The 26428-nt window shown below is 40.6% G+C and overlaps 1 protein-coding gene across 1 annotated transcript; it reads left to right on the forward strand.

Annotated features, from left to right (window-relative positions):
* The first annotated feature begins 7871 nt into the window (after nt 1–7871).
* Nucleotides 7872–25573, forward strand: emx3 (empty spiracles homeobox 3). The gene is made up of 3 exons (XM_085417724.1): nt 7872–8916; nt 18645–18829; nt 24645–25573. The coding sequence occupies exons 1-3, from the start codon at nt 8550–8552 to the stop codon at nt 24810–24812; spliced, it is 720 nt and encodes a 239-aa protein (XP_085273850.1). The 5' UTR covers nt 7872–8549; the 3' UTR covers nt 24813–25573.
* Nucleotides 25574–26428: the final 855 nt, after the last annotated feature.

The following is a 26428-nucleotide window of genomic DNA, read 5'->3' on the forward strand; positions in this document are numbered from 1 at the left end:
GCTGTATTTAGCTGTACACTGGAGTTGTACTTGGAGGCACCTTGGCTATGGGTTAAAAAAATAGTTCCTGCAGTGTTGGTTTTTTTTATTTGTTTTTTTTTAAATTATTAACTGGTCTCTGGATATCACATCTGTAGCAATGTTATATACAAATATAGGGTATATCTTTTGTTTATTTTTGCAAATAAATCTTGTTTCTTCATAGTGTTTTCATTTGCCTTTTCTTTGTTGCTTTAAAGAAAAACCTAAAATTTCCACCAACATCTTTTTCTAATCACTTCCTTGATGATAAATTAGATTAAGGAAAGATGTGAAGGAGAATTCAAAACCCTATGTGTTCTTAACATGTTGTTTTATAAATGTTGGAGAACTCTGATAAATAATCTCGACATCCTTCAGTTTATTTTAATGAAACACATTCTCTTTATTTGTGAAGCCACATTACAGAAAGTGCTTCATACAGGAAAAAACTTTATAACAAGCAGATTTGAATAAAGTTTTGGGTTTAAGAAACTGTTACTGAAGCTTTAGTAATTTACATGATGATCAGCTTCACTTGTTGGTTGATCATTTCGTTTGATTGCACATAACTATGGACTGTTGAATGGCATTATCTCCTTTTATACCAGCTCTTATTATGGCTACAGGTACTTCAGGGTCATCAAAGGGTTGTTTTTTTTTTTTTTTAACCTCTAGCCTGGTTTTCCATTTGTGAGCATTAACTGGGGATGTCGCTAACCAGTGTTTCCGGACCAACCCAGGTCATTGTCTCTCACAGTCAAGTTTAGATGTGTTTTAGTTTATAAGTTGAGGAAATACAGAGATAAGAGCTGCCATCTTTACGAGAAGACGAGAGGAAATGTTTTCATGTCCTCTAAGTCTTTTAGCTAAGCTCTGGATGGCTTTGATCAGCCTTTCAGTGATCGGGGCTGTAAGAAATCCTAAATCCAGTAACCGTGCATCATCTTAGACAGCAGGTCAATAAACTGCTACGGTACAAGTCAACCAGCACACCTCAGCCAGTGTCCACCAGGGTTAGCATTTGGTTTCAGCCACAAGCTAAAAGATTCTCAAACTAGAAGTCTCCTTTCAAATCAAATCTCTCACATGCATTCTGTCATAAAATGCCAATAATGATCTAGTTACAGCCTAACCCTGAGCCTGCACTGGTGGACAGCAACCTGAGGGATGGTGAGAGATCAACAGTCCTCACAAAAAGGCGTCCTCACATGTGAGAAATCCACAACATGGTGCCGAGTCAATCAGAAATCGAACGAACTTAAAAAGAGCAACTTGCGTGGCTGAAAATCCACCGACCACAGGTATGGATCCAGGTTAGTTTGTGATATATTTATGAAAACATCAAGAACACATCTCACACATATTTATGAGAATATGAGATCAGGGTCAACTCCAAAAGTTGTAAGTTGGGCCAAGAATACTGCTCATATAAATATTTTTATTAAACCTTAACAAAACTGGTAATACTGATTAAAAAAAGCAACAACTAGAAAACGGTCTGAACAAACCATAAAACCCCCTCGATGACGGGAGAAATTAAAAGCCACCAAAACCGCTAACACTGACGGAAAAAATAAACTCCAGCTGACCACTCATACTCAAATCTGCCTGTAGGGGGCAGCAGTCAGGTGAGCCACAGACGTCACTTCATACACGAATTTATGTTTGTTTGTTTAGAAAGTCCTTGTCTTCCTGATGACATCACGCAGGTCATGAAAGACAATGCGCTGTGATTGGTTGGGGACTGGCCTGCTGTCTGTCTCTCTATGTTGAGGCCCAGGAAGATGGAGACCTTTGACCTGCAGAGAGCGTGAAGTGCTGAACGGATGTGAAGGGATCAGCGTGTCAGTGGCTGTTTGATGAGCTGAGACAAAACCTGAAACCTGCAGGTCGACACCCCCAAAAGCACCCCCACCCCTCCAACCACAGAGTGTGTGCGCTTCTTTTGCTGACATTATGGGGACCCTGTTTTTGGGGAGCAACAGCAGGTCCCCATGAGGTAGATTTGATTCTGAAGGCTTGGTTTAAGGTTGTTTAGGTGCATCTACAGTAAATGAGTCCATGTAAAATCCTCTGCAAAGATGAAAACACACCTGTGCCTGTGTGTGTGTCAGCTACGGGTCACAGACTCTGCTGCCATGTCACAGGTTTCCCATGACACCTCACCGCCACCTGGGAACACCTGGAGCCCAGGGCAAAGTGTGTGAAGAGGAGTTTTATAGAAAAGGGAAAAGGATGAAGAAGTGTTAGTCAGCTCAGACAGTAAAAACACAGGTTGTAATAATAAATATAACAAGGAAAATACACATTTAACACCTTCATCTGACTTAAGAGCTGAAAAAAACTACATCAGACTATGAGAGACAGATTTTAACAGCTCTCACATGGGAACAAAGGGACTATACTCAGATCCCCAACAGCCACAGTTCATCCATCGCCTCTGTTTTTGGCAGTTTTAATTACTTACAAATCTTAATTGTATCAATATGAATAGTAGCTAAATTTCCAGTCTGTCCTGTGGGAAAAGCCTTTGTCAAAATACAGGTAAATAATATTAATCTGGTCAGAAAATATTCACCAGTGTGTCAATCTGTCCTCATTTTATTTAAAACCTAATTAGAGGACTAATTAGGTTTTAAATAAAAATTCTGCCACCAACTTTTTTACCAGTCAGTTCTCCGAAATTTTAAAAACTGTCCCATGATATGTTCAAATAAGTTTCATTAAACGAGAGAGTTTTAAAAAATCTCTTCCTTAATGTTTTAATCAGTCCTGGCCCCAGACTGTCAGTGGTGTTCTGTCTGGGCAAGCAAGTCGAGCACCGCTTGCCCAGTGAAAGCTGAAAATAATTATCAATCAAAACCAAAGTGAAATGGCCTCACTCTTTCCATCTCTAACACCATTCTCTTATTAAAAATTCCTTGCCTGTTTGCCTGTACACACTCAAAACGTTCAATTCCGCTGTAATTTTTAAATTGATATATTTTAATGTACTTTTTAAATCAAGCTGTTTGTCTGTTTCTGCATTCATTAAACCTGTTCATTGAAAGGACAGTCACTACAAACATTTTTTATAAAATATTTCCAGTTTTATAGAACAACAGTTGCATCAAGATGATCACAAGTTAAAGACCGAACAATAATACAGAGAAAACATCTACTGAGCTAAACCTTGAACATCTGCAGCAGTAAAACTGATCCATACATAACTCTGAAAAATAAAAGTATTCTGCAGAAAAATGTTCCCAATCAAACTTTATATATAACCTGCCAATAAATCAATTTGAATGTGTAGTTGAAGCGTCTTTATAGTGTTTTGCAAAAGGAAAGGTTCTTAAAAATTCATCCACCACTCATCAAGTATAGAAATAAAGATGTTTCACAGTTCTTTAGGAGTCCATCGAGCGGACAATCCTGTCAGCATGTAACAAAAGGCATGAAGAACAAAATCATACAATGGTATGTTTTAATCAGGTCCTATAAAAGCTGCTGCACACCACTGTTTCCATGTATCATCAGACGCATTATATGCCGTCTGAAGTTTGTCAGCCATTTTTTTTTGCAGTTTTCTTTTTCAGACTACTTCGTGCTCTGTGGCGTTCTTAAGAACCACCTCAGCCATGTTCGACGGTCCTGCAGCTGCTCCTCCTCGCCCAATTAAACCTGATGAAAGTGACAGGCATCAGCAGGACAACTGTATCATCGCTGTTTGGCCACGTCGCTTGCACTCCACTTTCCCTCTTTTACATTTTTTAAGTGTCCTTTTCATGCGGGTCATGAACAGGAACGATTAAAAGTGGAGAAAAAGAAATTTGCAGTTATTTCCTGTTAATATCTTTCCCTTGTTGGGGTCTAATGAGAGGAGTCGCCCCTTCACTTTCAAGAGGGCTTAGCAGCAGTTAGCTGGCTCCAGGCTGCGGGGACAATAATCACACTTTAACTCAGCCTCACAATGACTCACACCACTTAATTCCCTCTTTCAGAGCCGGCGATAAAACGCCAGAGGCAAAATTAATAGATGCTAATGGCCGCCTTCAATCAAAGCCGAGCGGGATCCAAATCTGCCAGTAAGGCCTATTAATTAACATGTGGAGCGGGTGGGGGGGAGCACGGGGAGGCGGAGGCTGCCATACTGAGGCAGGATGGGGAGGAAAAAGGGGCTCTGCGGTTCACACGGGCCTCTGCAGGGCAGCCCATTGAAGGTGGAGGCAGGGGGGCTTTGTGGAGCTTCCCGGGCCACAATTAGAGCCTCCTGAATGGGCTGGCATTTGTCCTCCAGGTCCCAAAGCTGCACAGGAAAGGCCGAGTCTGGGCCACATGGGTCGAACCAGGCGTGCAAGTGGTGTCCGAGGCTGAGGACACGAGGCACGAAAACACACCCTTTCTTCTTCTATTTTTTGTAAATGCAAGATCAGTCCTCCTCCTCCTTTAAACTGCAACAATATGTTTGCCATAAATTTCATGTTTTCAGCTGTTAAAACTTCATTATGATCATCAAAAACCTTTGAAACCCTCTAATGATTCATTACAACTGATAAACTTCATATACTAACGGTAGCTTAGAATATTTGAATATTTCCATTAACCACAGAAAAATTATTTGTTCTCACAGAATTTAAAAAATCAAGCTTTACCCTTAAAACTGATTAACCCAGTGACGTTCCAGAAGGTAACATGTAGGCATCACTGTAATGGACTCCCCCGACATGTTTAAGTGCAAGTTTTCACAAAGCGTGAACATTTCTGTACTTTTAATTTGCTTTTGATGGTAATGAGCAGGATCAGGGAGAACCTGTGGTGTTCAATATTGGCAAAGTTAAACTCTGGAATAAAACTGAATGTGAAATAGAAAAGCCTGTATGAGACCACTTCACAAAGGTGGCCTGAGCATACAGAGTATTAGGATGTTTGCCAGAAGTGGATCAAGAATGTTAACCAAAGGATTTTGTCCCCAGTAACAGCACTGATGAGATTTGTTGGTTTATATGCACCTGCCTAGTATAGGCTCGTTTTATAATACATTTTTAACGTATTAAAAATGTATTATTGTCATTATCTGAATATATTACAAAATAATGGACGGATTTCTGCGAGAAGGTAACACCAGCTAACACTAACTGGCTAGCTACTATTAGCTTAGAAATACAGTCCACTTATCTCTAACATCCCCAAATGACTGGCTCGACACAGATTACAACAGAAACTACACATGACAACAGAAACTAACCCTGATGTGGCTTCAGATTTTATTCTACTTATGATATCATGAGCAAGCAAGGCACATTTTATGAAACCTGACAATATTTTTTCTGACATTCAGTCAAACCGGATGCAGCTCAAAAAGATAATAAAAAACCAAAACCAATTATAATCAACATTAACTTGCCTGCTAATATGGACAAACTGTAACTTACCTACAAAGCAAAATACAGGTTTAAGCTGATGACGATGGCTAATTTATCTAAATCCCCAAGGCTAATCTGGTAAGCTAGCACGTCACTTTCACATTACTTTCTAAGCTAACATTATAAACAGCAGCTAGCTGGCTGTCATCACTATTAAAATAATATCTGAATGGAAAAGCTAGTCTGCTAGATTGCCTGAATACCTTACAATCTAATGTAATCCATGTCACTCAACTTATACATAACAGTCTTATTTTAGCTATCAGTAAATCTGGTTTGAAGCAAAGCAAAGATAGCATTTAGTCAACTAACTGCAACTTTGGCAGAATAGTTAACTTAGTCAGTCCTGCCTGACTAAGCCTTAATTATGCTTCTGTGTTGAATCTACAATGTAAGTCATGCAAAAGGCCAATGTCATTAGCAGCGCTTATACTTGTGTGGCCTGTATTGGTCCACGTCAGGTTACAACGTGGGGTATTCAGACGTTTCTGTGGCTACGAGGGATTCATACAGAAAAGTATAAATCTAGTGTTAGCACGTAGCTGCTACAGTAATCGTAGCGCCATGAGAAGCCAGAACACGCAAATCAGTTGTTGTAGTGATCTAGTTGCAGCCTACTTAAAAAAACTGAAATTCTGAATCTTACATTTTCTAACGATTTAAGATTCGAATAAAAATACAACAGAAGTGACGGATTTCCTTGAAATATTTATTTAAAAAAACACAAACAACACAGGCTGTTAGCTATAAATAGCTAATGCTACCCAGTCACATGCAAAGTGTTAAGGCAGTGCAAAGAATAATATCACATTTCCTTTTACTTTTTTTTTAAATTAATAAATACATTTATATAAATATATAACTGGAGATACTTGTAATTTCAAACTGTTATTACTATGGGCCACACTTTGGGAATCACTGATCTAGCCTGTATATCAATGACTTGTTTAATACATTTTTTTATCCCAAAACTGTTTATTATTTGTCTTATATTTTCATGTTGGAGTAATTTACATTACACATACAGTCAATGGCTCAGGTGTCGTCTTCACTTGACGTGATTTTCCAGGGTTTTTTTTGCTCTCTACAAAATTAAGCTCAGCACTATATTGCTATGAATCATTAGAAAAACAAACATTTCATTTATTTACTTTATAAAAATTCATCTCCAGGTGTTACTAACGATGGAAAAAGCAGATCTCTGTGTAGTCATTTAACTGATTTTTATGCTGTTATTTTTTACTTTATGTGATTTTTCTTTTTAAATAGTTTAATTTACATAAAATAAAACTTCAGCTGAATAAATGTCCAATCAGCTGATGAGCATACACTTCCCATCATGCACTGCATTAAGGCGATGATACCAGAGATCCCTCGATTTCACTGAAGTTTGATTTTGATGGACGTGTTTATCGCCTCGGTCACAACATGAGAGCAGAGGACGTCTCGCTGCCTTCAGCTGCAGGACAAAACACATAAAAGAGGGAGTTTTCCTCTGACCTTTGACCTCCAGGGTCAATTGTCTTGTTCTGAGTCAATTAAAGTGTCACTCAGAGACACAGGGAGACCTGTGTTTTCATCACTTCAGAGGACATCACACTGGCTTTTATTCACTTCCTGGAGACTCACCTCACAATAAAATGTAATGACTGAAGTTCAGAACCTGAGTGTGTGCGAACACACTTCAGTGTGTGAGTGACGCACAAAGCAGTGAGGTCCACGGTCACGCTTCACAGTTTGGACCTGAAGCTCTTTGTTCGTGGTCACAGAGAATACTGTGAAATTAGCGTCAAAGGTGTTCTTACGCCAGAAAAAAAGGAACTTTGGGGGAATTTTTCAATTCTTTTTATGGATTTCAGGAAACTAAACCTAAACATATGACAACAAATCATTGACAAAAATACACACAAGCTAGTTTTTAGAATAGAATAGAATAGAATAGAATAGAATTCAACTTTATTGTCATTGCACATGCACAGGTACAGGGCAACGAAATTATACAATCTCAGAACAAATCAGGGGCGTTTATGCAGCAGCATATAGATGCGCCATGTTGACAGGAAGTTGTAATAAACTCACAGTTGTTACTGTGACTTCACATCATACACATTCAGGTAGATCAGCAGGTGGCTGCCACCCCGAAGCCCCTCAATAGAAACAATTTTAGACTAATTTTTAATTTTTCTCTTCCTCCTCATCAAAAAATAAAAACAGAGGCACGGAACAGCTAAAGTAGCCACAAATAGTCTTCAGAGTTTAAATATTGTCTCATTCCTTCATTTAATTAGTTTTGTGTCCTCGTTTATGTCACTATATAAACAGAAAGAGACAAAAATAATTAGAGAGATGGACAAAACGGCTCCATGGGCCTCTTTAGCCTCATTTTCTGTCTTATTTATTCGTTTTTTTCTTTTTGTTTGCTTCAAAAATTAAAAATAATTACTAAGATGCACAAACTGTCTCTTAATCCGCCCACACACACCGGGGTCAACTGTTTGTCGCATTTCCACGATAAATAAATTTCTTTAAGCACATTTCCCTCTCACTAAACGAACATTAGAAGATAACCAGATGATGATTTTTAATTAGACAGCTCATATTAATCATCTCTGCTATGACCTCATCACTCTCATCATCATCCTCCTCTTAATCATCCTCTTCATCACTGTCAGTCATTATCATCATCACCTTTAACATTCCTCCTCCTCCTCACCGTCATCCTCTCCATCAACAAAATGGCTGTCGGGGCGGCTGCCTGTGCGCATGCTCGGCGCACACCTCTGGCAGAGAGGGCAGGTATCAGTGCCGAGGCTCCTGACTGACTGACACTCCCGGCTCGACTCACACATCAGCGCGCGGCGGCACGAGGCAGGAGGACACGCGGCCGAGGATCACCCGGAGCCTCTGAGCACTATCACCCCGACAGCGGAGCCCACCCCGGGCACAGGTGAGAGGAAACTTCGGCCCCTTCCCGGTGCGGAGTGTCCGGATTTGCGCTTTTACGCACAGCGGAGAGTCACCATGGGGGGAGTGGGAGTGTGAGCTCCCCGAGTCCGCGGACCTGGACTGACTGGACGGCGGGTCGTTGAAGAGTTGAGCGCTCGGTCTGCAGCGGTGCTCACGATGTTCCAGCACGGCGGAAACAAGAAGTGCTTCACCATCGAGTCTCTGGTCGGGAAGGACGGAAGCAATCACGGCGGCGGCTCCGGGGAGGAGCCCATCCGGCCCACGGCGCTGCGCTTCCCGGACTCCCTGCACCCGGCCGCTGCCGCCGGAGTGTTCGGCTCCTGCTTCCAGGGGAGCAACGGGAGGACTTTGTTCCCGGACATGGTGCTGCAGGAGCCCGGCACACACGCACAGGGCCCCGGCGGGCTGCCGCTGCACCCGCTGCAGATCCCCCCGCAGAGCTTCTTCAGCCCGCAGCACCGGGACGCGCTCAGCTTCTACCCGTGGGTGCTGCGGAGCCGGTACCTGGGACACCGCTTCCAAGGTGAGCCGGGAGGAGGAAGGGTGGCGTGACCCTCGCACTTACTCCCGTGGTTTCTGTCGCGTTTTAAACGCTTCCAGGCTCTTTTGGGGTCACACCCGGTCTCTCCACACTCCGTGGGTCTTTTCTCTAACGTGAGCGCGTGGGCTGTCTTAAAATAAACGGGTTCAGTGAGCAGAGAGCGCACCAAACTCTCTGAGTCTTCCTCTTAGTTTGACATTTAATTGTTCTCTGGTATTATTATTATTATTATTATTATTATTATTATTATCATTTTAAACGGTAGTTTTGATTGGTTTAATTTCAGTTTGGGTTGAGAAAGAAATACTCTGCACTCTGCAGATTCAGAGCTAACAGGATTTTGTAGTAACAGACTGAGTCACTGTCAGAGTTCAGAATAACACACACAATAATTTGATGTCATTTGGATGTTTTCCAGACTCTAAAAACCAAAAAAGTATCGATGAACTTTCACTGTTTCCCCTCACACACACACACACACACACACACACACACACACACACACACACACACACACACACACACACACACACACACACACTATAAATCAGAATTTGCTCCTGTGTAAGTATGAAACTCCCACCTGTAATATCAATAATGTTATTATTTAATTATCTGCGTTAATCTCGTCTTTCTGTCGGTTTTTCTGTTTTTTAACGATGTTGAATTTTTTGCTCCTCCAAACTTTTCTCATTTTTTTTCATTTTTTCCCGCAGACAAAAACTTTTTAATTTTAAAGCTTAGGTGAGATCGACGCGCGCCGATTAAAGCGGCAACATGTCACCGTTTTATGCTCAGGTGATTTATGTGTTATTGATGAAGGTGATTATGGATCCAAACTTTCAACTTTTCTAAAAACAAAACAAAACAAATCAAAACAACAACAAAAAGAGATAAAAAACCCCCCCACAATTTCCTTTGTGAACTAAATATTCAGAGTCTCGTTTAAAGAGTCATTTCGTTTTTCAGGAAACTTTTTTTTTTTTTTTTAAAGAAATTGATTATTGGGAGCTGCTCTTTGATTGGTGATCGGAAAAAGCGCAGCAGCTAAAATCAGGCCGCAGAAATTTTTAAAATATCAATAAAAAAATCTGATCAGCTCAAGTAACGAAATGTTTTTCTATCCTAAACACGGACATTTATTTAACTAATTTATTCAGTGAAGCCATATAAATGGGTCAGGTGTCTAATAATAATAATAATAATAATAACAACAACAATAATAATAACAACAACAATAATAATAATAATAATAATAATAATAATATGAAGAAGATGGCCATAACAGGACAAAAATAAAACAATAATATTTTTTTAATTAATTTTTTGTCTTTTTTATTTCCATTAACCATAAAGCAAGAAACAAAACAAAAAATCTTATTTAATCATGCTACTCGAGAAATAAAATAAATGAAAAAGAAAAGGAAAATAGTAAATAAAACAAACATTTTGTATATTAGCTAAACATATGTAACATACACTAAACAAAGAATACAAAATTGATAAACTCAGTTATTGGCAGTCATAAAACGTCTAATGAAATCATTTAAAAAAATCAAAATGTTGTGTAAATGAATTTGTCTCACAATTTAAAAAAACAATTTTATTTGATCTGGTTATGTTTGTAACATTACATTTTTTTTCATTAAAAGCAAAAAAAGCAAATTTCTTCAGGTTAGTTAACAGAAAACATACAAAAAAAGTAAAATTTTAAAGCCTGGAATAAAAGTGTGAAAACAAACAGGGGAAAAACAGTTGTTGAGAATCAGTTCAAATATGAAACAAAACAATTTTATTAAATAAAAGAAATTAAAATAATAGGGTTTTTGGAAAATAACCAAAAACACACATGCATGTTAGCTCACAAACTCAAATAAATAAATAAATAAATAAATAAATAAATAAATAAATAATCCTAACACTGAACAGGCGAGATTCACCTGACAGGCTGAACCTGAGCTGAGCTGCAGCTCGGTCATGTTTGGTTCACAGGTTTCACAGAAGTTTCACTAACGTTGTCGTCTCTCGGTTTAACTCTTAAATCCAGTTTCTCCGTGACATCACGTCTCAACGTTTTTATGAATCACTGCTGTTAAAAATATATATATAATTTATGAGAAAAAATTGAAACCATAAAGTAAACTCAGATTGTGTCAAATAAAAACCTAAGTGTTAGCCCGCTTTGTGATATCTACACATTTATTTATACAGTTATCTATGTTAGGAATATTTGTAAGATTTCTGTAGCCTGTTTTTGTTTTTTCAGTCCCATTACAACAACTTTATTTACATTCACGACTGGATCCAGTCATCATTTTTAAAGAAGAGACTCAGAAATCTCTGTTTCAGCTTCAGTTTACAGCTGATTTATGAGAGGAAACATTTTATCCATACTATTTTTTTTTAATTATACAATTAAATATCTACGTAATTGTGGGGACTTAAGGAAAAAATACATTTTGCTTTAAACCCTTTTGTAAATTTTCAACCAAAGGTAAACAAAAATAAATCTTTTCAGAGTTCAGTGATTAAAACAAGATAATCTGCTGCTTTTCTTCTATGACTGTTATTTTTATTTTCAATTGAATTAATATTTTTAGAGTTTTAAACATTCCAAGGAAGTTTTGGTAATTTGTTTAACCTTTTTTTGCCCAAGTTAATCAATTAATCACCAAAATGTAAATTCTATTTTTTCTCAGTTATAAATCAGCATTTTCAGAATTCACTGCCCAGAGAGAGAAAATATTTTTTCTGATCCAGATGTGTCCTTCAGCTTAGTACATCTTCGGATTTGAAACAAAAATAAACATCCCAAACACTTCAAGTTCAAAAGGACTGCAGCTTTGGGATTATTTTCAGCAGCGGATCGATATAATGAACATTTGTGGCAACACGTGTGTGTGTGTGTGTGAGAGAGAGAGAGTGTAAATAGAGTTAAACTGCAGAGTTACCTTTCCCTCAGGTGAACTGATTAACCTCCCCCCCGGCACACACACACACACACACACACACACACACACACACACACACACACACACACACACACACACGCTTCAGCTCAAACTTCCTTTTTTTTCCGTCCAAACAGATTTTTGATCTCTGGCTCATCACATTTCTGCATTTCATCAAAATCGAGCAGAAACTCTTTCATAAATTTATTTTTGGTTGTAGTTCGAAGCGTTGTTTTCTCGCTCCTGCCCGCCGTTTATCTACTCTTTGAGAGTTTGAATCTTTTTGTTGTAATCTTTAGTCCTGTTGAGTTCTGCTCTGGTTCTTTGTGACTCCTTGTGGCAGTTTTTGTACTTTTGTGTAGTTTAGAGTTTTTGTGGTTGTTTCCTTTGTTGCAGATCTTAAGTTGTTTTGAGTTTTCCGTTTTGCGTCCCTCTGCGATCGTGTTTTCGACTCTTTGCCTGACGTAACTTTACAATAAGATGAAACTAAGTCGACGTGTTTGGAAAAAACCCAAAAATCAAACGAGTCAGGTTATTTATTTATTTTTACATTTCTTAATACTTCTGCTGATTGTCTGTGAGCGCCTGTGAACCATCAGTTTTTGGTTCTTCTATGATTCCTTTTGTTGTTTTTGCTCAGGCCTTCTGTTTGGTAACGGCAGCCAATCAGAAGAAGGTTGTATTAAAAGGGGGAGGAGCTAAAACTGCTTTTGTCAGACTGAGGATGAACTGAGAGGCCCAGGCTGAGATACTGGAGGATTATGGAAATGAGCAGTATGGGTCGCCGTACTGCTCATTTTTTATTTATTTATTCTCAGAAAAGTGAAATCTGTGTTTTAAAGACCGTTAACCTTCAAACATGGCGGCGTGTGCCATGACCCATTTCCTGTTTATTACAGACTAAAACCTGAACTCTGGTGATGTTCAGCATCTGTTTCAGTGCAGATGTGCAGATGTGACATACCCGTGACATGTTTCCTGCTTCCTGAAGCACTTTAATCATCATTAATCAGACATTTATATTCACACATCTAAAGGCTTAAAAAGACTTAACTGACAAAATAATCATCAGCCCACAAAAATACTTTGTTTTTTCAAGCTGAAATATGAAACTGCTGGAGATGGATGCTCTGATTTTTTTAATGAACTATTATTTAAGTTCAGCCAGAAAATCGTCTATTTATTTTTTTCAGAAACTTCAGCCGATAATTGATTGTAATGATTCATGATCGATGGAGCTCACCAAGGGACATTAAAATTGATCTCAAAAACAAAGAGAAGTTGTTTTACATTTCTTTGTCACTGTAAGCTAAGTTTTTAGCTCGAGGCTTCGTCTTGAGCTCCAGTTTGGATGTTTAGCTGCAGTCTCTTTAAGCTTTTCTACAAACCACGCAGGTGTCATTAAAGACGACCCTCACGGGCATCTTTAGTTGTTCTTACTTCAGTTTGATGAGCGACAGTTCACCAGTTTCATCCTGTCTCTCAGCTCCAGAGAAACTTTTCATGTAAACCTGTTTGACTGAAATCATGAAAGTTTGAATAATCCTGCTGACAGACCGGACCGGTCACATGACCTGCTTCTCTCCCTCTCGGAGGTGAAAACCCCCCAGCGAGGCTGCAGGTGTTGGTTCTGCTGCGTGAAGCTGATGATGATGGTGTTTTTGAGGGTGCGTTAGCTTCAGTCTTGCTGTGGGCGCGCTTCTTTATTTATGTGAAGCTATTCAGCCTCCTCCAGATGTGCGATTCAGTGTCGGAGTTCAGGTTTCTGGCTGATTTTGTGTCTTTTCTTTTCGGAAGTGACCTAATTAAATGTTCTTCTTCACATCTGACAGAAATTTTAAACAGAACATGAATGTGTGCACAGTGTTTTCTACATTTTAGAAGATTTTACAGTTTATTTGACGTCACAAACTCCTGGACTTCTCTAGTTCTCTATGAAATAATCGTGTTTAATATAATAATTTCACATTTCCTCGTTTATTTATCTGAACATTTATTGGAGCGTATCTTTTCCCAGTCAGGGTTAGTGCAATGAAAGTAAAACTACAACTAGGTGATAAAAATATTTCAGGTAACAGGTTAAAAAAAATAAAAGTAACATAACTGCATTCTATGCTTAAATAAAAAGCTAATAAATAAATAATAAAGTGTAGGGTAATGTGTTCAGTTTTAGTCTTTGTGCGTAAACGGGTGAAGAGCTTTGCAAGGCAAATCAAGGTAACACTGAAACTGATAAAAACTCAAACAAACAATTAAAAAAAACAAACAAACCGCAGTGAGTCTGCAGGCGCTGACTTTGTCGTATTTTTGTGTTTTGCTGGTGTTTCTGGGCTGTTTTCCAGCCTTCAGCTGCTTGTCTTTGTTCTACTCGCTCGCCTTCCCTCGGACTCTCACGCGTGACGGGGACAGCCCGACTGTAAATTGTGTGTGGTGTATGTGGTGGAGACGGCGGCGTTCGCCCTGATTCCACTGCAGAGTATGAAACTTCAGGTGGAGGCGGGAAACAAAAGAAACAAGCAGAAGCTTTTAGTCTGGAATCTGAAACCATGTTTTTCTGAAACCTGTGTTTTTACACGGGGACGTTACATTTGAGCTCGAGTCGGTCACGCTTTACCTCTGCTAGCTGTTCCAGATGTTTATGGAGCTTCATTGTGAAAAAAGGACTAAACGATCTTTTCATGTGGCGCCTTTTCTGCTAGGTTTTTAACTTTTGATCTGGAGGTTATAAATTATTCTCAAAGCTTAACATGATCTACTTTTTCCTGAATTTCCCATTTTTATCAGCTTTTTGTGCAGTACATTAGGAGGTTGGTTGTTTAATGAAGGACTCACAGTTCATTTTTTCTCTTAATGGTCAACGTGTCGCTCGTGTGACGTAGATGCAGCTGAGAGACGTGAAACTGACCTGATGAAGGCCGCCCGCTGAAACGCGTGGGTCAAGTCTTTATACTGAAATGTCGCTGACGCCTAAACTTCTCCTTGTTCTCTCTGGACCTTTGAAGAGGATGAAGTTGTGTCATTTCTGTTTTCAGAAATGTTCATGAAGTTCGGACGTTTCGATGTCACGTTTTTATTTTATTTTAGAGTAAAATTCATAAACTGACTTTTATTATTTGTTAAAAATTTAAATTTAAAAATTTAAATCCTGCCAACCGACTAACACGTTCTTCTTCTTGTGTTTCAACCTTTCCAGTGCGCTCGCCGCTGATTTTTCCCGCCATGAAGCTGCCGCCTCGGAGCTTTGCGACCTTTGACCTGCCTGAAAATCTCACCGTTGTTACATTAAAACATCATTTGATACTCAACAGAACTATTTGCAAGGCGAGGCGGCCATGAGTCACGCCACCCGAGTCCGCGTTTGCATATGAATGTCGCTTTAGAGACGCTAAGGTGGGATAAAAGGCGTGAGAACGTGTCGTCAATTGTCCTCCTCACCTCCACGAAGCTGCCACCGTTTTTGCGTAACGCGCATCGTCCTCGGGCAGAAGTCGGATTTGTTTTTATGTAAAATATTAAGAAAGATATTTCCGTGCGATTTTAATAAACGGTCAGAAAACGAGTCACACAAAGAGAAGCGGCGGCGACGCTCTCGCTCAGATTTCTTTCACCGCGCGCGTCTCATAAACAAATGAGCGTCTCGTTTTCAGCCTGTGATCGGTAAAACGATGATTCACCGCAGTAAAATCTGACCGCAGATCAGATTTAAGCGCGTGTTAGCTGGAAAATTAACTTCATCATCTTCGTTTCACGGAGCTAATTTACATTTCTGTGGCTGACGTCTGAAACTGAACTCGCTTCTGTTCGGCCAGTTTCTCAGATTTGCACAAAAGAAGATGTGACACGGTCAAAAATGAGTCCCGGCCGTCGTCTTCAGACGTCCCGTTTTGTTCAGAGAAAGAAAAATATTCATTCAAAGCTTTAAACTGATGCTTTTTCTAAAACTCAACCGTTCGCCTCACGTTCCTCGTTGGTCAGCAGCACATTCGTCTCTTTGTTCAGGATTTGAACTGGCGAACGTCTCCTGACGGTGATTGGAAATATGGACGTTTCACCTCAAATCTATGCAATTCAGTTCAGTTTCCTTTATGCAGCGCCAAATCACAGCAACAGTCACCTCAAAGTCCAAAACAGACGGCGGAGAGTTTGTTTAAACTCAAGGTGGCATCGTCCTCTTTGACCCGCTGTTATCTGTCGTCACCTCTCCAGCGTTTGTTTGTAGACCTGAAGAAGCCTCTTGGATGTGAGCGGAAACGTCTTCAGACACTTACAGAAGTCCAGTTGTTTTCTTTTCAGCCTCTCAAGTCTGCCATGACCTCTATAACTGAGAACTGACACGAGCGGCACATTTTCACATCCACGTTAGAGTCACACTGAAATTTAGATTTTTTACCTGTTTGCTGTTGCTAAGGATCTAAATCTGATAACGGGAACGAACGCCTTTTAGGAACGTGGGTAAAATCCACCCTGACACTGGTGACCTGCTGGTGGTCTGACGGATGTTTGCAGGTTGAGTGAAGACAGGAAGTTTGCACTGAGTTTGCCTGACAGCTGGAAGGATCTGACGTAAAGACAAAGGCGGACAGTTTCAGCTCCCTGCTGTCATTTTTAGATGATTTTCTAGCATCTCTAAAAAAAAATCTTAGGGACTGTTTTTAAATTGCATTATGTAGAAAACGTGCTGACCTCGGTCCTTCATGTGTTGTAAAGTAAATATCTGATCCTGTGGCTCTATGAATGTCAAACATGCGAGTAATTCACATCAGGAAGATGAAGGAGAACCGAAACCTGCTGTTTCTAAAACAGTTGATCTGAATTTGGTGCATGGTGTCATACCTGGGTTTAATCTGTGTGAAAGCCTTCAGCTGGTTTTAAAGAATAAGCTGTACGTTGTTTACGAGAAACTAGAAATTAAAGTCTACAGACCTCCAAATATTTCAGGGACTTGAAGCGTCTGTCGTTCTGTGCATCCCTGAGCTCCAGGCTCACAGCTGTGGCAGCAGACATTTACCCTCAAACATCCCGAAGACCGAGCTCTGGGAGTTTTTTGAAAATCGAATTTTAAAACATGAAAGATGTTTGAGGGTTTTTTTTATTTATTTTTTTTATCTCTGACCAAAACCAACACCCAAAACATTTTTTATTTCATTTTTAAAGCTTTAATAGAAAAAGTAATCACATATGCTCCCGAAACTTGACTACTTGTTCTCACAACACCGTCATTTAGGACCAAAGTAACCTGAAAGTTGGCAGTTCTGACCCAGATGTGGCCCACATCTGTAGTTTTCTTTAGGCCTCCGCTCGTCCACAGGTCCTACTTAAACGAGCACGGCAGGTGTGCTTGCTGATGCCCAGACGTGTCCGTCGCCTGTGTTTTAATGTTTGTTTCCCCTCATTTTCAAATTCCTGCCTTATTTGATCTAATCTCGCATTTTTTCTTTGGGCTCCAGATTTTGCTGCTTTGCATTTCCGTGAAGCACTTTGTGACATTTGTCTATAAAAGCTGCTTCTGTTTTGGACTAAAGCAGTGAAATAATTTCCCAGTTTAAATCCTGCCACATGTTCACTTTTCATTTCCTGGTTTATAGATTTTAGTCCCACAAACTCCTGTATAAACTTATAAACGATATCCAGACCTCTGACATTTACCTGGGCGCAAATTAAAGAGAAAACGGAAGCGATATTCAGATTTCTGTTCTGGAAAATCATCCAAATGAGTGGCGATTTCAGCAGATAAAGCTTCATTTGTATATTTAAAATTAACATTTCAGAAAAAATGAAACACAAAACGTCATTCGCGGGATTCAACTGGGAAAGTTTGAAGGTGCAGGCTGTGGTCAAGCTGCACATCCAGATGCAAATGTCAAACAGACGAGGTGTTTGTTCAGATTAGCCAGAGCAAACACACACACACACACACACACACACACACACACACACACACACACACACACACACACACACACACACACACACACACTGTGCTATAACAATGATGAGCTGTGCTGCTGCACATTCCTGTCTCTGTGAGGATCAGTGTGCGATTGCTACCCAGAAAAAAAATCCCACATTAGACTTTACTATTTCAGGAGTAATTGATCACTTTGCCTGCTTACTGCTTGTAAAAAGTAATTCAAGCCACTTACTCCAAAATGTCACCAATGTAGTTGTCATCTATTAATGCAGCACTACACTTTTCATGTCATGAAATAAAATGAAGATCTGAGAGCAGAATTTGGTGAAAGAGAGTCAACATAAAAATGTTGGTGAGTCACGCAGTAGCCTGAAATGATTCCCACTGATCTCCAGATGAGTTAGTAATTTCACAGCCTGCTGTGCCCTGGATTTTGCCTTTAAGGCCACAAACAGTCCAGCTATGAGCCTGCAGGCTCCGCTTGGGGTATTTTAATCAGAAAATAAAACGTTTGTGAGTGTTTGTGTGTATTCAGACTTCCAGTCAAAGAGGGCAGCTTTGCATGATTCACGATTCAAAATAATCCTTCTTTATGTCACACTGAACCGTGACCAAGCTTCTCCCTTCATCCTGCCTGGAATGAGCTCCTCCTCCTTACACCAGCTTTCCTCTAATTGGCTCTCCCTCAGGGGGGATATGCCCCCCCCCCCAATGACATCACAAGTATCCAAGATTAGAAAAAACTGACAAACTGAGTGGTCGGAGCAGCAGGGATCACTGAACATACACTAAACTTATTTTTACAAACTAACTCAGCTCTCTCTGTGTGTGTGTGTGTGTGTGTTCAGGTGAGGACAGCAGTCCGGAGAACCTGCTGCTTCACGGTCCATTCTCCAGGAAACCCAAACGGATCCGGACGGCGTTCTCGCCTTCGCAGCTGCTCCGCCTTGAGCGAGCCTTTGAGAAAAATCACTATGTGGTCGGAGCGGAGAGGAAGCAGCTGGCCAGCGGGCTGTGCCTGACCGAGACGCAGGTAGGCATCATGGGAAACCGAGCAGGAGGAGCAAGGCATGATGGGAGGAGAAGGCGGATTTAGCAGAGAAAATGATGATTTCACAGTTTAGCGGAGAATAAAAAAAACTTCTCAAAAACCGCAGGGTGAATTTAAACGAGATGAATGGATGAAAATGTAAAAAAGCGTCAAAACATGAAAACGTGAGTGAATACATGAATCAAAAGCAAATTATTTAAAAAAAAAAAGAATCTATTGGACTCTAATTTGAATGAAAAGTGATCAATGAATGGATGAATAAACAATGAAACACTTACATGAGTCATAAGTTTCTTCAAAATTAAAACATTTTTGGAAAATATGAATGAATGAAAGTTAAGATTAAATCTTCCACCTAAAATATTAGTGAATGGATGATTAATAGAGGCATGAACAAGTGAATAATAACAGTCTACAGTGAAACAACCCCCCCCCCCCCCCCCCCGAGTGAATGAATGAATGCATCATTTATAAAAAATTAATGAACTCAATAAAATAAAAACATTGAAACAGTGAAAATTCTGAAAACACATGAATGAATGAATAATAATAATAATAAACTTTATTTATAAAGCACACTAAAAACCAAGGGTATACCAAGGTGTTTGAAAAAAATAAATAAATAAATAAATAAAATAGGAAAAAGGAGATGGGAGGGAAAAGAGAAAGGACCTGGCATATCAATTATAAAACCTTGACAATCATAATACATAAAAGTAGTTAACAAAGCGTAACGGATAAAAATGTATCAACGCACACCAAATATTAGCTTGGTGGAAAAGCAAGATTAAATAAATAAGTCTTCAACCGTGATTTAAACAGTGGCATAGAGTCAGACGCCCGGATAGCAACAGGAAAATTGTTCCATAAGACTGGGGCAGCTACAGCAAACGCACGGTCGCCGCGAGACTTCAGCCGAGAACGAGGTTGCTCCAGAAGAAGTTGGGTAGCAGATCTAAGTGCTCTGACAGGAGTGTGGAACCTAAGAAGCTCATTGAGGTAGCTCGGTGCCAAATTATTGATAATTCTGTATGTGAAAAGTAGTATTTTAAATTGAATACGGTATTTAACTGGCAGCCAGTGCAAGCCAGCAAGAACAGGAGTGATGGAAGAAAATTTCCTGCTAGCTGTCAAAAGGCGTGCTGGACAGTTCTGGACAGTCTGCAATCTAAGGAGAAGGGAGGAGGAAAGGCCAATGTAAAGAGAGTTGCAGTAGTCCAACCTGGAAGTCACGAATACGTGAATACGTTTTTCCAGGTCATTATGCGGAATATAGCACTTAGTCTTAGAAATGAGGCACAGCTGATTAAAACTAGACCTCACAACAGCAGACACTTGCTTGTCAAATGTAAACGAGCTATCCAGTAAGATGCCCAAATTACTGTCATAATCAGAAGGGGAGCTAGCAAAAGGCATCAGAGCAGCACACAATTGGTCACGGGGGATTTTACTATCGAACACCACGATCTCCGTTTTCTTTTCGTTCAGGACAAGAGAATTACTCTTGAACCAATCTTTAACCTCACGCATGCATTCACGAAAATAGTGAAAAGACATAGCAAGATCGTCAGTAATCTCAAACTAAATCTGTATATCATCAGCATAGCAATGTAACGCAATATTATACTTCTCAAAAATTGCTCCAAGAGGGAGCAGATATAGTGAGAAGAGAATAGAGCCTAATACAGATCCTTGAGGCACACCACAGGGTACAGGTACCAAGCAAGATGAGAAGTTCCCCAAATTAACCAAGAATGACCTGTCAGCGAGATAAGATTTAAACCAGTTAAGGGCAGTGACTCTTATACCCACAGTATGCTCAAGTCTTAGTAGAAGAATGTTATGATCCACCATATCAAACGCAGAGGAAAGGTCCAATAAAACCAGGACCACAGAGCGTCCAGAATCAGTGCTTTTTACTACTCTGTCTATGAACGGATGACCTAAAACAGAGAAATGTCTTTTAGATGAAAGCATGAATGCATCAATTAAATAAAGTACTCAAATGGTACCAAAAAAATCATCTTTGGATAAAAAAAATGAAGAAAAACTTAAAAAAAGAGTTTTTTGAATGCTAAATGGAGAACAAAGATTTCATTCAGAATGGATGGATGAATGGATGACTGGGTGGATGAATGGAAGAGTGGTGGATGGATGAATGGATGAGTGGATGAATGGATGAGTGGGTGAATTAATGGATGAGTGGATGAATGGATGGATGGATGAGTGGAAGAATGAATAGATGAGGGGGTGGATGAATGGATGAGTGGAAGGATGAATGGATGGATCGGTGGATGGATGAGGATAAACTGCCCATAAAGAACAATATTTTAGGCAAAAACCAAAGACTGAATAAAAATACAAAATACAGCGTGAGAATAAGAAGAGGTGAATGAGTGAATCTCTTAAATAAAAACACTCACAGTGTGTGTTTGGGATTTGAACCTGTAACCCTACCTGTGTTGGTGCCTTGCTCGCCGGGCTCCTTGCCATCCGTCAGGATGATGCTCTGTCTGGCGTCAGGCTGCTGGCTGGGATCCAGCCTGGAGGAATGGCGGGGGGAGGAGTGAGTCGACGGTTAGTCAGCTCCCGCTGCCTTTTCTCAGGGCTGATCAACAGTGTTTGTCATCGGGTCGGTGCAGTGATATGCGCCCTGACGCCAGTGATTCACACACCTTTTTTTATGAGCTAATTTCACAGCAGAGGACAGGAAGACAGGCAGTGAGTGATCCATCAATCAGCTGGGAATCAGCCAGCAGCGGTTATTAATCGCACATAAATCACAGCTCTTTGCAGTAATGATCGAGTCGCTCCTGCAGGACGTCTCAGGGCTTTCCCAAAACATCAGCTTCAATCAATAAACAGCCATCACTGGAAGGCCAGTGGGGGGGGGGGGGGGGGGCGATGAGGGGCCACAGTAGGAGTATCGCTTACAGTGACAGCACCTCGAGGGCATGTTGGTCTAACACAGCGGTTTCAAATATCCGGCCCGTGGGCCACATCAGGCCCGCGGTGTAATTGTATTCGGCCTGTCAGTATGCGGGAGCCAAATCTTCAGCCCTGCAGAGAATCCATGCAGGCAGGGGCGGGACTTTATTTTGAAACGGAAAACCATGCAGCCAATCACATGCAGACAATAGTGGTACAGGCCAAGTACACAGAGAGGCGGGGAGTCTGATTTAAAAAAAAAAAATCAGGAAAAAGTGAAGAGATGGGTGAAAACGTAAAATGAGCAGCATCTGGCTGCATTTCAGTGGTTTTGGAAAGCTGAGTGTAGAATTTATAAAATTAGGATCTGGATGAAGTCATACGCGTTTTTAGTTTCAGTTATTTCCCATCACGGAGGACAAAAGGTTTCAAACCTCATGTGTGTTCTCACTGCTAGTAGTGAATCCATATAAGCTTTTATGAAAACACTGGATAAAAAATGGCTTCCTTGAAAAAGATTAAATTTACAGTCCAGTGTTCAATATTACATAAAATAAAGTGTGTTTGAATGGCAGAGATGTGTGCATGTGGCCTGAATGTGCGCCTGAAGCCATTTATTATTATAATTTATAATTCTTGTCTTGTTTGTTCTGCTGCTCATTGCAAACAAGCACAAGCAGACATTAAACTTTTAATTGTATTTTTACAGCTTTTCCTACTGATAAAAACCTCCCTCATGGCCATTCATACTACACAAAGTAATTAAGCAACAAACAATTAAATTACAGAGAAGTTTTCTTTTCACTTTCTATGGTAGAAATTTCTGAAAACAAAAAATTGGACCGTGGACGATGAGCTACCACAACTTTTTCTGTAATTTTGCTGACAAATTTCTTTCTTTGTCTTTATCGTGTCGAAACAGTTAAATAAAGGGGAGTTTCACTGGTCCACTGATCAAAGTGGGCTGTATGTTGCCCTCCATGTAAAACGAGTTTGACAGCCCTGCTCTAACATTTGCAGGATCCAGCCTCGGAGCAGTTTATTGGTCGATCTATGTGAGAGTGAGGACATCCTCCGTCTAGAGTTTAAAAAATGAGCAATGTTTTATTCACTGAGGCTCCAAACCAACGACTGAGGTCATTAACTCATCAGGAAGGTGCTCACTGAGGTCACAGGTCATGGCAGACTTCTATATAACCTGAACATTTGTCTAACAAGTGGCCATGGTGGCCATCACAAAGCAAGCAGGGTTAAGGCACCTCTGCACCGGCTTCACTTTTCAGACCTGGACGGTGCTGTCTCTGGATCTAGATGTTCCAGCGGCATTTTCCAGTTCCTGCTGGTGAAGCTCGAGATATTCCCGGACTAGGTGGGATATATAATCTAGCCCAGCACCTCCAAAGACCTCCGAAAACATGATCTGAAAAACAGGAAGAGCTTGGTTATCCTGTTGTTCAGATCATGGAAGTGATATCGGACAGAGCTGGAAAAAGCTGACGTGCTGCTGGAGAAGCTGATTTGGGTAGTTAGTATTCAACACCTCATTCTTAGGAATGGAAGACAGATAGAGTGACTGGTTAAATAACAGCTTTGGTTAAAGTCCAGCCCCTCACTCTGGGGCTACAACTCTCTCCCACACAGGTTAGTCATGTTTAACTGAGGCAGATTTGTTGTTTTCAGTCCTGAGGCTCTGAGAGGAGCCTGATAATCACTTTCCTTTGCTTCATCTGGAGACTAATGAGCTCCTGACTCTTCATTTAGTTTGAGAGTGACGAGTGTGACCTGTGGTGCAAGAACCCAGCAGGAAAATCCTATCTTTAACTGCCTTCTCATTGAGAGCTCGAAGATCTGATATTATTAAAGTGTCACCCGAGGCCTTGGGGAACGATGTGTTTCTATCATGTCTATCTGTATCCTGCCATCCAGATTTACTGTCGATTCAGTCGGCAGATTGTGCAACGTGAGCTCGCTGCAAGCTCGACGAGTTTTAACAGTTCTGCGTGTCACAGCCGTGTTTTACCAGCGTAGAGGTTTTAAATCACTGCGAGGCTCGCACACGTGTATCATCAGCACTGACGGCAGCACAGGATTCCAAAGAGTAGCTCTCAGAGTTCTCGGGTGTTTATTTAAGTAATACTTGTGTACTCGTCACATGTGCAGAATAAACACACCTTCACTTTGTTGTGCAGTACCTCAACGTCTTCAAGTCTTCTTGGGAATATGATCTTCCATCTTTAAATACTCTGCTGTTCTCTGTGCCACTTATGGACTTCCATCGTCATTTCAGCTCTGTCGGGTCTGACGAGCAACCCCACAGCATGATCATAACTCCACCGTGGAAGATAAAAACTAAAAACTAAAGCTAGATGTGAGAAAAGAAAACCATTAAAAAATGGACATTTGTGTGTTTGTAAAACATCTAGAAAATCAGTTTTGTGAAGATTTTTCTGTGTGAAAAGAATCCAGTTCACAAACAGTTTCTAAAGGTTTAAGATGGTTGGACTGTTCAGTCTGATTCTTGCATAAGCCTCGAGGGAATAATAAACGGTACATATTTATTTCACTTTATACTGACAACTGAGGTCAGTTTAATTCAAACTAAATGTGACGGAGAGAAGAGCTGTTTAAATTCAGAAATCTAAAAGATCTTCTTCACACCAGCTGTAGGGTTTGTTCTGGTTGTTCATACATTTATGGACAAGAAATAAAATATGAATAATTTTAATTAAATCTAAAACAATAAAAGAGGCTCTTAAACGAGTCTAAGAGACGGAAATTAGTTTTAGTTGAAATCTTTTCTCCCTGCACCACAGATTGAATAATGTCTTTATTCAGGTGTGCTCAGCCCTACGTGTGTCTCTGTGTGCAGGTGAAGGTGTGGTTTCAGAACCGCAGGACGAAGCACAAGCGTCAGAAGTTGGAGGAAGAGTCTCCTGAAGCTCAGCAGAAGAGGAAGGGCAGCCAGCACGTGAGCCGCTGGAGAGCTGCGACGCAGCAGGCCAGCGGCGAGGACGTGGACGTCATTAGCGAGGACTAGAGCGCAGCGATCGCACCGTCACGAAGCTGTTGATACACAGAAACACACACATACATACACAAACACAGAAACTGCCCCTGGGTCAGGATAGCTTGAAGACACCTGCAGGACTTTAAGGTGTGTTCAGGCACCTCATAAGGCACACAGCTTTTATTTTGAAAGGCACTCCAGTTCAGTTCTTTACATGAGGTGAAATATCAGCATCAGAACAATCAAATCTGCTTTTCAGATTGTTTACCAGGATGTAAATAAGTTCACTTTTAATGTGATTTAAAGTCACATGAGATTTTTCATCCAGGTAAAATAAACTGGCCGGAAGCGCCAAAGCTTTCAGTCGGATGTCAAAACCAAACTGAAGCAGCTTCAGTTCAAATGGAGCACAGTGCATCCTTATGTCCGAGAGCCTGGACAGTGACAGTGGCCCTCCTCAGCCCTCCTCAGCCCTCAGTGTCTGAGGTGCAAAGTTAATTATTCTTAATCTGATAGAATGACTGAGGACGATCCCCATGATCTTATTTTGGAAGTTCACTAAATGCTAACTCGCTCGTCCCGCTTCTTCCTGTAAATCACTGCGTTTTTCAAAATTTTAGAGACCCAATAATATTTAATCGCTGTGAAGGCTTTTTTTTTTTTTCCACCACAATATTATCTGGACTCATGGCGCGCGCGCGCGCGCGCACACACACACACACACACACACACACACACACACACACACACACACACACACACACACACACACACACACACACACACACACAGACAGCTTACCTTTCCAAGGACTCACGGACTTCCCTGGATGGCGCCCGGACATTTTTCCTTTCAGAGTTGAACTTTGATGTTTCTGAGAAGCAAAACTAAAAAAGTAGAAATGTGGTCACAGCTGCTGACTGAACACTTGGCGGTGCCAAACGAAGCCGCCGTCCTGAAATTAAAAAAAAGAAAAAGAGACTAACGTGAGAGGAGGCGCTGCCGGGATGAAGGCTTCTGAGTGTATGTCTGCGACAGAAGGCAGCCGCTCGCTCGGGTGGAGGAAATCCACCAAGCTGAACGAGGGCAAAGCAGAGAGACGAGGTTCGTCCAGGAGGCAGACAGGAGGGGGTTTATGATGACGAGGGCAGGGATACCATGTTAAAGGGGTTTGTGTCAGTCTTTACATTCCAGACTTTAACTCGGGGCTGAGAGCCAAAAAAGGTCACACATTTACACCCATAACGGGTCAGTCATTAAAAATCAGTTTTCAAAAACGAATTCCGCATGTTCTCATGGAAAAAACCTTTAAAATGAGAGTCTCAGAGGATTCTGGAAACACCCTCAGACGTAAATCTGGGTCATCAAAAGATGGCGTTTTTGGCTTTTTTGTGCTCTGGGGATAAAAATAAGTAAGACACATTAAAATTTTTACATTTCATCATCACCCCTGGTTTTTATCTTTGTGATAACCCGAGACTGAGGAACAAACTTAGTCTGCAGAGAGGCGTTCAGGTGTCTGCAGATGAAGTTTAACAGATGTGCCCAGCATCGGCAGACAGGGTGTAATCACAGACTGAGGCTAACATCCTGCTGGACGAACCGTTGTCTCCTGTTTTTATAGTAACCCCCTGAAGGAAAACCTG

Source organism: Rhamphochromis longiceps, linkage group LG2 (genome assembly GCF_057381845.1).
Source record: "Rhamphochromis longiceps isolate RC_006_pf linkage group LG2, R_longiceps_female_GT1.1, whole genome shotgun sequence".
Lineage (NCBI taxonomy): Eukaryota > Metazoa > Chordata > Actinopteri > Cichliformes > Cichlidae > Rhamphochromis > Rhamphochromis longiceps.